The sequence below is a fragment of the Dromaius novaehollandiae genome, chromosome 6 (assembly GCF_036370855.1).
Source record: "Dromaius novaehollandiae isolate bDroNov1 chromosome 6, bDroNov1.hap1, whole genome shotgun sequence".
NCBI lineage: Eukaryota > Metazoa > Chordata > Aves > Casuariiformes > Dromaiidae > Dromaius > Dromaius novaehollandiae.
The window spans coordinates 30,899,742-30,911,762 of NC_088103.1; the positions used below are offsets into that span (position 1 = coordinate 30,899,742).

Below are 12,021 nucleotides of genomic sequence, written 5' to 3' on the forward strand. Positions count from 1 at the left end.
GTAGAGGACTTTCTGGTTGGGAAGTGCCTGTGTCAAGACTGAGCACAACCCAAAGCTTTGGGTACAATACCCTCATGCTTGCAGACTTTAATGTCTTTCCTCTTATTACCTCTTTAAAATTCAGTGCCCTGTTTGCACAAATACACAGCAGATACTCTGTACCAGCTGCACCAAAAGCACTGCGGTGAGTAAGACTGGGGGCTTTTGTTTCCTTTTGGAAGAAGGGTCAAGAGTCTCCTTTGCTTCCAGTGTGATGCTGGTGTGTGCAGACCCTTCTCTAATCTGCTGCTTATACTGCAGGAGCTGAGCAACCTACTGTGCAAATGAACTGTGGCAATATATACTTCCCTCTTCACAGGGAACTAGAGATTCAGGGCAAGCCACTGAAAATGGTGCTCATGTCAACATATTTCATGAGTATGAGTGAGTCAAGTAGGTTGTCAGCTATAAATATTGAACATTTGTAATCTAGGGTCTAACTTTAGCACCTACTCTGGACCATCTATATAGTTACTTATTCTTATTTTCATACATTCAGGTGGTTAAAACTGGATACTTGTATTACGCTGATCAAATCTTGTCTTAGTATACAGGAAAGTTAAATGGAAAATTGAGGTTTTTAATCTATGATCAGGGCAATACCATGACAAGCCAACCCAGGGCAGCTGCAAGGCCCTGGATATTTTTAATAGCCATCAATCTTATCCTTTTCAAATTATCTTTGTCATGCCTATGTTGCAATGGGTACAGAGAATGCAATCTACATTTTTAAAAAGATGTCCTTGGAGTATCAAGGGACAAAACAGTTGAACTGTTAAGCCAAAAAGTGCAACTGCATAGAAACTGTGGTGGAAATAGAAAAGCACAGCAACTAAGTAAAAGTGTTCTGCAGCAGGTCTCATAGATATTAATTAACAATTTAAAATACCTGTAGTGGGAATTTTGAGGCTTTTTCTTAAGGCAAACCCAAACACTGCAGGTAATATTACCTGGAGGAAACCAAGGTACCCTATGAGTACAAGATGTTTCTGCATTTGCCACAGTAATGGGAATTTTGTGTAGTTTTTATCCTTTGGTATTCCAGGGGCCTAAAATGTATGAAATGATTCAAATTCTTTTCCTCCGAAGGGCTGGTTTTGTGGGTGCTCTGGGAATTCTAATTTCTTTCCAACATGCCTCTCTGGGCATCAGTGTATGATGTGGTTTTTTAGCAATGCAAGCAGAACTTCAAGCCAGATTCTTCGATATTAAAGTCTGTGCTTTTGCACAGAACTGGCACTGGGAATACTTGCTAATGAAAGATCTCTCCAATTGTTTTCATACATCTTTTTAATGTGGGCAAATTCCATGATCTTTTAGATATGGGTAGACTGATAAATATTTTAATAAACTCTGAGCCATTCTAGGAATGGCTGCAGGCTTCTGTTGTAGTGTGTTGATAACTGACAGCCCATGCAAGCCATCTCCTGCTGATCGTTTTAAATTAAAATATTACATTGCTACTAATCAGTCACTAAACTTGTAGCAATCTTTCAAAAGTTCCTGTTTTCTATGCATCTTTTTTTCTGGCTATATGCTTATTCAGAGCAGATGATGTAATGTTGGGAGGAACCCAGGGTGGCTTCATTTTACTAAGGGAAACTCCCTGACACTTGGTAACTTGGTCTTTATCTGCCTTTGTGAAGGTTTTTTGTAATTTTGCTTTGCAAGTTCATGGATTTTCATTTTAGCTATGTTAAACACTTTAATATAGCCATAAAAGCTCAGTCAACATTAGCAAAATGTGCTCAGGTTACTGTGGCTACATCCAGCTCTTATGCTGTACGCATGTCTGAGGAACTTATCAGCAGAACTGTACTGGCATAATCGTCCTCATGTAACTACCCATGTGGGTGTTGTCTTGGGAATAACAGTGCAGTTTTTGCTTTAGTTTGTCATTTTCCATTTAGTAATTTTGTAGTAGCAGATAGTATCCAGACACATTTGGAAGGTGTTCCAGCAAAAATGTACTTCTGTTTTGTGGAGACTTAAGTTGCTTTTATTTTTTTTATGCCCATCTCTGACTTCTGTGATCAGGCCTCCAGTTAGTCTTGTTTTGATTCAACAGGCATAGCAGCTCAAAATGCATCTCCTTGGAAATTCTTCATCTCCTACTGGTGATGCTAGTGCCAGGATTATATCAATATGCAGCTTTCCCAGCCAAGCGGAGCCCTGAGAGTTGTCCTTGTCTGAGGGAAAAAATCCTTTACGACATTGGTTTAACCTTGTTTGTACTTCATAGGAATCATAGTATTCTGCTGGCTTTAGCTTTTGCTGAAGAAAAGTATTTCATCAGAAACCTTTAGAAATATCTTCCAGGCTAAGAGCACTATGGCCCCCCTTTCAGTGAGAAAATTAAATCACTGACTGCATTATCCTTGGGATCTCAGTGCTGGATTAGATCGAGCACTGCGTACTTGAACTGTGGTGCTCAACTTCCTTTCCTTTTTGTGATGCTAAGGAGCCACGGAGTTATGAGCCTCATTGCGTCAGTCAGATGGCCACGTGTGTAACCTGATGTCCTCACTGCTGCTCTTCAACCAAACAGTTATAAGACTTTGGGTATTTTTTTAATCTTAAAGAGCTACTTAGGGAAACTCCAGTCATCATAAATTAATATTGAGAGAGTAAATTAGACTTTCTAATATACCAGAATTTCTAATAAAACTGAGAAACAAATTAAACCCCCAAATGAATACAAGTTCCTTACTGTTTCCATGCTTGTATTAAGGAATTTGAGAACATCAAAATCAAATGGGCTCAGGCTTTCTTCCCTGCAGACACACCCGTTAGCTACTGATTTATTTTCATCTTTTCTTTCAGTTCTGTAGTTCCTGCAGTCACTGTTGTAACACACCCTTTCACAGAACCAGCATATTTCTAAAAGCCAACTGCTTCTGCAAAACTTGTGTTCATGAGCGCTATTTTTTTTTCCCCACTCCTCTGCCAGAAGGGCTGAATACCCATCTCGTACATGTGTCCTTATCTGAATATGTATCTTTGGGAAGTTCTCACTAGTTGTTCCAATCTAGTTCTTCATTAGTAGAAAAGCATGAAGTATCACTTCCTTAAATGCTTCTACAACAAGCTGCAATCTGCTAGTGCTTCCTAGCTGCTTCCTCTGAGGGAGGTTCAGGCAACCATAAGCATGATTTAGTTGTCCAGTTCGGTAGCTTTGCAGTGCTGAAGATGCAGAACAATCAATGTATAATGATGCATCTGTTCCATTCATATATATATACACACACACACACACACACACACACACACACACACACACATATATAAGAAGTATGAATCGAAAGAAAAGAGAACGTGCTGTCTGCTCTGCTTGAGATGTCTTGCTGACTTCCTGTGGAACTTGCTCACTGAAATTTAGGATTAATTCATTAAATAATCTTTATGCAACTTGCAGTATGTCATTGCCTAGTGATATTTTTCTGTCTCTTTTAATGTAAGATCAGAGTCTTGTACAGAGATAATGGAAAAAAGGAACTTGTCACTGTAGTATCAGCTTTCCACATTCATCTGCCTCCCAGCATAAAAGAAAGGAGACAATTAGGAATTTATAGCCCTGTGTTGGAAGCAGCTAAAGGAAAGTAGGAGGACTGAATTGTGATGTTTTAGGGACTCTAGGAGAACTTCTGAAATGGTTAGCAGCTGGTATTTAACAATGGGAGAGTGATTATAGTTTCTGACTAGATTTTTAAAAATGACTAATGATTTCAGGCACTAGTGTTATGAAGTTGCAACTTGTGTGCATTGTAAAAGCTCCTGATTTTTTCAGGAAGGAAGGAGTACAAGAGCACCAAAAAACGAAGATTCTTCAAATCTCATTGTCTCTAAAGACAAACTGGTCTTTTTCCTGAAAAGAGCTCTGAGGGGGAGCAATTATGCAACTGGGATGTTTGAATGAAGCAGAAACAGAAGGAAGCTCAAAACTGGAAATCCTGAAACTGGAGTTTTTCTATTTTTCAGCTCAGGGCTTACAAAGTCAAGGTTGGAAACTATGACAGAATGGTTTAAACTTCCACAACTTCTCATTCCTTTTTATGTTCTTTGAATCTGAAAGGTCCACAAAGCTTGAAGGATTTTTTCTATAACACTTAAAATTATCAGTAAACTCTAAGAACAAAGAACTGTACATCAAAAGATTCCTTTAATCTATATTTAATATAATTATGAATAATTTGACATTTAGCATTTGATTGTTTTGTGACAGAGCTTTAAGGACTGGAAAGCAGACAAGCACACTCACAGCTACTGCATAAAACAAACATTTATGTTCAAATCGCTTTTGGCAGCAGCATTTGGAATGTGAATAGAAACTTGCTTCTGTCTCCTTAAAAATTAAGGATCTAGTCCTGCGATGAATACTTTTGCATTGGCTTAGGATTTTTTTACAGCAGGATTGCATTTCTAGATCATGGCATTAGTTATATTAAATTACTCTTGAGATACTTGAAAATACTTAGCAGGAAAATGAATCAAAATGACTGCATTGGAATTTGATTTCTAAATTAACTTTCATAGTCTTCCGGTGGTAACAGTACTTGTAGACTCTGTACCTGAGCCTGAAATTGAGTGTTTTCTTTACTAATATTAGCTTAATATATTTTTATATTAGTAAATTGCTAAAATTGTGTTCTTATGTGGCTGAGATAACAATGCATAACTCTGTGGTGCCATATACTCCAGAAATAATATCTACATTCAGTAACCTGTCTTCATATTTATCCTTTTGGATGAATAAGGAGAAGTAAGCAGTTCTTGCTTTTGCTTTCCCAATGCCTTATGCTTTGTTTGAAAGTCCATGAATATGTATTGCCCTGGTACCTGACTATTTAATTGAAGATGACTGATAGTGGCAGATGCACTCAGCTGTAAAATGTCTCACTTTTAGCCCTGGTCTTAATCTCTTTAAAGTCATCCTTTGTTTCTGGTTACTTATGTTTAGCAACACTTTGCCTTTTTTCTATGGGATTTTTCTTACTGCTTTCCTCTTCTTGAAATGGCCATGATTCTGCTTTTAGCTTCCTATTTAGCAAGAAGCAGAAAACCCCCTTCCTTGCATACCGGATGGTGATGTTCAAAATGACCTAGAAAGCAGTCAGAGTTCAAGCTCTTCTCAGGGCCCCCAACTCCTACCGGTGTCTGGGCTCTCCATTGAAAAGGTGAGCCCAGAGCCTGGAGAAATGCCTGGAAATGGGGGCATTTCTGAAAGAGCACCTTTCATAGCTGAGCCAGCTCTGCTGCCCCAATGGGAGGCATCTATAGCCAAGAGGGACAGAAAGGAGGAAAACCTCCTCCTGAGTGGTGTCACCAGGAGAAATTTCCCTCTCTGCTCCACAGGAGCAAATGGAGAAGAGGGAAGGAGGGATCTGGCCTAACACAAAGCAGAAGTAAAGCCCTAGATGGCTGGAAAGCACACGAGGGGAGGAGGGAGCAGGGCTCAGCACAGGCCAAGTGTACTGGCAAAAGGGGAGGAGGGATGTGTGAAATGGTGGCTATATGCGAATGGGAGAAAAGCATCAGAGGAAGAGAAACTACAAAAAGGCAATGAACTTAATGCACCTGAATGGCCTTATGTTTTGCAGCTGGAAACATACATTTCTTATAACAGCACATTGTATGAATAATTGTTGCTTTTGCCTCAGGGACCTTGCATGCTTGCCAAAGGCAGTTCAGAGGGTGCCAAGATCAATTACATTTGCCCAAAACACTTGGGTACCCCAAAACTTTGGTACTGAGGTTCTATGTGATGGAAGAAAAGTCTTTATTTTTTATAACTTTCTGCAATAAGTAGAGTGCAGTTAAACAACACTGGCTATGGAATTACAGCATTTAGCTGTCATGAGCCAGCCTGAGATTTGCCACAGTATCTTCAGTGTTTGTGCTACTGGTGACCCACTTTGGTCATGTTTCTCCAGACCTCACCTATATGCCAGCTCTCTGTACTGGCCTGTGCTGCACCTTCACCTGGGTCTCAGACTTGGCAGTGATCTCCCATAGGCTTGCTGCCTGGGAAAAACACTGCAAGAGTTTCTCAGCCCTTGCCCAGGGCGTTGGGTCATAACTAAGGAGTTGGCAGGTTTCTAACAAGTTTCGTGTTTTGCTTGGTTAGGGAGAACCCTACATAGCATTGCTTTCCTCAGGAAACTCGGGATCCACACCTTATTTCCAAAGCTAGGCGTGCAGGGGTGGATGTCGGATCCAACTGAACAGAACTCCGTGCTGGTTAGCCCTTTCCTGATAGGTATCCAAGCAGCCCAAAGCCACTTTAATCTGTCCTTCTGCCTATCCCTCCCCCGTGCCACTGAAATATCACTCCTGGTACTGTGCCTGTGGGGAGGGGATGCTCCCTTTGCTGAAACTGGGGAGGTGGTTTAGGACTTGTGGGACTCTGGCATTCAGGTGCCTGCAAAGGAGCTGCAGGTCTGGTGTTTTTGGTCACTCCGGCTGGTAGAAAAAGGTGGTATCGTTCTTGCCCCCTTCCTCTCTGCTGCTGCCTCCCTGCAGGGAAGGGAAGGAGCATCCAAGTGAGGCAACTGTTTCTTTTTCTCAGGATTAATGCTGACACAAATGGATGTCAAAGTACAGCATCAGTGAGCTAAGCCTGGGAAGCACTGGGAGTGTTTGGCACTGGCAAGGGGGCACAAATCTCCTACAGGGAGACAAAGTTCAGTCCTTTAAAGATTACCTCCCCCATAACTAATGTACTGGTGAAGAAAATGGGCTTGGTGCTCCCCATATTCCAGCTATGCTATTAAAATGCCTTTTGAAATAGCAAAATGGTTGGACATTGATTCTAAACAACCTTTATGTATTATTTCTTGCTATGTTCAAGCTTGCTTTTAGCATATTTTTAATGTGCATATCCAATAAGAAAGTTTACTGTCTTTCAGTTCTCAAATTCAGCTCAAAATTCACTCATTTTTGTCTTTTCAGTCTGTCACTGAAAATATAAAAATTAAAAAATGAAACAAGCAACTCTTGAACAAAAGCAGATACAGTGTGGCAAATTCAGACCTTAAAAAGCTGGAGTGTAATATGCTCTGTGCAGTGCAGCTGTGGCTAAATGCTGATTTGCACATTAGGACCAGATTAGCATCATTCAAATGTGACCTGCATATTGAATAACTATCATAAGTATAGTACTATTGATAGAAAAGGAAAATGAAACTGCATGATACGCTTTAGATCTAATGCACCATCCTTTTGCATCTTTAGCCTATACAGAAGTGTAAAGGAAAAGTTATTTCTAAGTTTATGTAAAATGCATGTAATCTCTTTTCCTGTAAAAGATCAGTCTGAAACTCAGTATGTTTGTAAAACAAAATGTAATACTGCTATAAAAGTGGTTGTCCTTTAACCACTCAAAGATGAGAAATGTTCAAAGAGCGAGCCATCTAAATGTTGATTACTCAATTCTACTCTGAAACCAGTCAAAATCGATTGAAGGTGTTGTGGCCATCTTATCACAAATTATGTGGCATTATACTGCATGCCTTGAATAAACACTTTAAACTTCAGAAAGACCTTAGTATTAACAAATCCATCTGACTTATTTTCAAATGTAATTTGCATTTGGTATGAAGTACATGTTGCACAGGAAGCCCTCTCTAGGAAGTTTACATTAGTTATGTGGTAAGCTTTAGGATAACTATTTATTGCAGTCTTTCCTGGACTTCTGAAAGCATTCCTTCTCTGGGAGAGCTAAAAGGATCATGCTCTCGCTAAAGCCACACAGGAAACAGAGGCACAGCTGGTGTGTTGGTGGTTATATGCTGTGGTAAGTGTCACACAAAATTGCTCTCCAGGAATTGTACCTTCCAGCAAGGCCAGGGTGATGCCAGCCCCACAGGAGTGTGGTCTCTGATCCTGGCACATCCCACTACTGCCGAAAGCCTGTGCAGCAGATGCTGCAGATATCGATGCCACAGCAGGGAAGCAGAAGGTTTGGGGCAGGCCAAAGGAGTTTTGTGGTGAGAACAGGGGACCTGACAAGTCTGTGTTTTTGATGATGGTTAACAAAAGTGAAATGTGCACAGTGCTGTTGCAGATCCACCAAAATGAATAAGCCTGCCCTCCCCAGAGTGATTGCTTTGGTTCCCTGCAAGTGTGGGTCAGCATCACTGTACGAGTTAGACTGAGAGCTTGTGAAGAGTGTTTGCTTTTACTACAAAGGCAGAGGTTTTTAATGAATGTAGACCCAATGGAGGACAATGAACAGGTTTGTCTATACCCTGATTAGGAGGGAATCTTCTCTCCAGAGATTCTGACACCTACATATCTACCAGTAGATCCCTTACTGTCAGGGAACAGTGATCTTGTATACTAGGCCAGGAGCTTGGAATAGAAAAGTAGGTTATTGCTCTAATTACTTACAAGTTAGCTTACATATTAGCTTGTATGTAGAACAGTATCTTGTAGTTACTCAAATATTGCTATTAATGATACCAAAAACATCCTGACCTATAAGGTTCTTGAATCATTCTTTTTTCAGTATTGTCATAAGCTGTGCTTGAAACAGAATTAATTATTAGAGACCTAGCAGGCTGACAATGCTACTGAGCAATTCAATTAAAGAATACATGAAAGCTGTAAGAATCTTACTAGTGGTGTGAGACAAATCTCATTTTTTTTGTACAATGCCTTCAAAAATGGATGTTGCTCATTGCTACACACTGCCATGTTTTCTGCAGTGCAAAATAATCGTTAAAGCATTAAAAAGAATACATAGTTTGGAGAACATACTAGTAAATACTTTCAATTTTAAACATATTGCTTTTTGAGTATCTCCTGTCTCAGAGCATCTTACAAAGGTCACCCATGGTTCCTCTTTGCTTTTTCACTTATGTTTTATTAGGTTACCACTAGTGTCTGGATTTCTCACACCCTTTTCCACTGCTGTGGTATGGTGCTACTTGCAGCAGGTACAAGGAGCCAACACAAGCACCCTTAGCTTCACTCTTAACTTCACTCCCTCTTACCCAACATTAAAGATGCTGTGACTACAGTGTCTTTAGCAATTTATGATGCATGAACAGGACAGGAACTGGTCTATATTTCTGACTGCTTTATTAGCCCTGAGAAAGTACAAACAGTTATAAAGCCCAGTTTTACACTGTGGCCATGCAGTGTTAAACAAAGTAAACCTGAGTAACTGGTCTAATTAATCAGCTTGCAGGATGGGGGCCTCTGCTAACATAACCAGCAGATATAACTCCTACTGCACCCAGCAAACAGCTTCGAGTAACAAAGTGCCAAGCAAGCAGTTTCTCTGCAGGACATGAATACATCATAACAATTACTTTACCTTTAAAATAGGTCTTAGAGGTCCCTTAATTCAATAGCTTCATGAATGGAATTAGTGGTAGATGAGTTGCCCCAGTACCAGGAGTTATTTTATTCCTTTCTACTACCAAGTTGAGATCAATTTAATCACATCCTTATGCAAAAAACCCCTCTCATCTTCAATGGAAAGAAAACTGTAAGAACTTATTTTGGACCTTATTCCCTGTGTCTGTAAACTCAATGTAAAATTCATGTAGAATTCTGTATTAGCAAATGTTTTAAAACATGTAAGTTTTATGGTAAAGCTTTCCCATAAAGAAGAATGTCTATAAAATGACTTACAGTTTCTTCTTTAAAAGAAACTGTATATTTTTTGTAAGAGACTTTGCCTCCCATTTTTGTGTGCTAACACACGATTCTAGGATCTGTGCGCTTTCTGGATGGGGAGAAGGGCTGGCTGGGACCTCTGTGGTGTAGGAGGGGTTCCTTGAGTTGGATGTAAATAATGTGAAATCAGAGCAGTTGACTAATGTGTCTACAAAGGAAAATGTCACTGTTTCCTGCTGCTCTAAGGAATACAAGCCTTGCACTGAAATATGAATGACTGATATGTCTTAGGAAAGATTTGCTTACCAAGAATTGAGATCCAGTCATGCCCAGTTTTTCTATAACTGCAGCAGATTCGGGCATTCCAAACTGGGGGGGGACAAAAAAGTGGAATTAGTAAATGAGTATGCAACTTTTGTAAATGAACTCATCAATTTTTCCATATGGAAATACTTAAGGTTTCAGTAATCTTTATATATTGCATTTGGCATGGATTGCTAGGAGAAGAATATTGGACAGAGAAACAGTAGTGCTCAGAAATAGCCGGTAGCTTCCACAGAAGAGATAAGACAGAATAGTGCTTCTCTCTTTAGAGATTACAGGGAGCAAGGGCTGATAAAATCAGGAATGGAGTAGACAAGGTGAAAAGTGTAACATAAATTGAGCAGTGAGCACAACAGAAACACATTGGAAGTTTAATTGCCATTGAGTAAGAGGTGGCCAGAATTACAAACGGGTTGAAAAGGGAGCTTATGGAACAGGTCTGCTGGTGCCATCCTGTGCCATCACCCCAGGAAATGCCACACTACTTCTTGCTGGAAGCTGAAGGCCAGGTTAAAAGAAAGCCTGGTCTCTATGTGCCTGTTCACCAACTCTGTGTTGGCTACTGCCTGGTTTTAGGAGTAGACGTTGGGGCTACATGTGTCGTTAGTACCAGAAGGTAGGACAGGCCTTCAGTTCTCGTGGTGGATGAGCATTGTTAGAAACGATTCATGTTCAGAAACGGGATCTCTTCTTGGTAACGTGACTACTTTTTCCTAAGCAAGTTGGTGTTGATTATAAAGTAAAATGAAATGAGAATGGCCAGAGGCAGTATCTCCTCATAATGGAAACTAAATAGTAACTGGAAAAGTAGATGCATTGAATTTCCTTAATTAAAAAAAATAAAAAGTAGTAAAGAATAGAACTGGGCTGAAAAAGTCCTAGAAGTCTCACTGATTGCTGTGCTATATGCTTTAGCCTGGCTTGTTCAAAGAAGCTGTACTGCTATGCACAGAAAGTAGAAAGAAAATCTAGAACTGTTGTCATTAAGAACGTACAGCTCTTGCAATGAGTTTTAATATTCGTAATACTTAAAGTATTCCGTTCGTCTGTTTCAGCTCCATTAACAAAATGAATTTGAAAACCAGATCCTATAAATTCATTTCATTAGCTCAGATGTGAACCACTGAGCTCTGGAAAACTGTTAAACGTATGATCTTGATGCTCAGAAAGAAGGTGGGCGTCTGCTTCCCAGAGCTGTGCGAGATCTCCCTGCAATTCATAAGAGGCTCAGAGTGAGCATCCAGGGCTTGTCAGGATTGGATCAGCGATGGTTTAAACACTTGTTTGTTCAAAGCAAGTAAAATTAGAATTTAAGAAAATAGTGCGTCCTGGAATATAAACCATAGGGAAAATTTGTTACATGTCACATGTTTATCAGTCCTTGCTGACTGTCCCCTATATTATAGCTGTAAATTTCTGTAGCAGTAATGGCTAACTCGGAGACTAACAGAGGGACATTAGTGAAAATAAATTCTTCTCATAGAAGTAGCTATATGGGTTTTCTAAGGTAATTCTTTATTTCCAGAGTACTTTTCTTAAAACTGCTCTTAGAAAAGTGTAAAATGAAGTATTTTATCTACTTATTTTGATTCAAGCAAAAAATTTCAAAGTATAAATCTGCTTGGTTTTTAGTATTAGGATTTCTGAGCTATTTGGACAATTTGTTTGGCCTATATGCTAATATTTCTGCATTTGAGTTTATAAATTGTTCTTTTAGTCTATGACAGGAGGAGGGCTGCTTGCTTACAGTTCAACTGTGGCCTCAAGATATGATCACTGATCACACAACACGTGAGGGCTGCTGCAGCCATGGCTGTGGGGAGCGTTAACTTGCCACTAGTGCGGCTGTGCTGATGGAGGAAAGGAGAAGGCTTGAGATAACAAATAGCTTCTACTCTTGGCTTCTGCCCATCTGTCTGTTTAGAATCCAACAAGCTCCTTTTCTCTCCTGCTTAGCATTCTGCTATTAATCAAGCACGTAACTTTCATGTAAGGGAAAATCTGGTCTTTACATCATTAGTTTGTTAGACAAGT

General features: G+C 39.8%; 2 protein-coding genes across 5 annotated transcripts in view; one reads left to right on the plus strand and one right to left on the minus strand.

The window, feature by feature from the left end:
* The window catches only part of BLNK (B cell linker), a 105,507-nt gene that overhangs the window by 86,439 nt on the left and 7,047 nt on the right, over positions 1-12,021 (minus strand). For all 3 annotated transcript variants that reach the window (XM_026094157.2, XM_026094156.2, XM_026094158.2), the window contains one exon: positions 9,970-10,032. In XM_026094157.2, the coding sequence (XP_025949942.2) occupies positions 9,970-10,032 (63 nt within the window). The remainder of the gene's footprint in view (positions 1-9,969; positions 10,033-12,021) is intronic.
* DNTT (DNA nucleotidylexotransferase) overlaps positions 1-12,021 on the plus strand; it is a 169,417-nt gene that overhangs the window by 31,067 nt on the left and 126,329 nt on the right. The window lies entirely within an intron of this gene.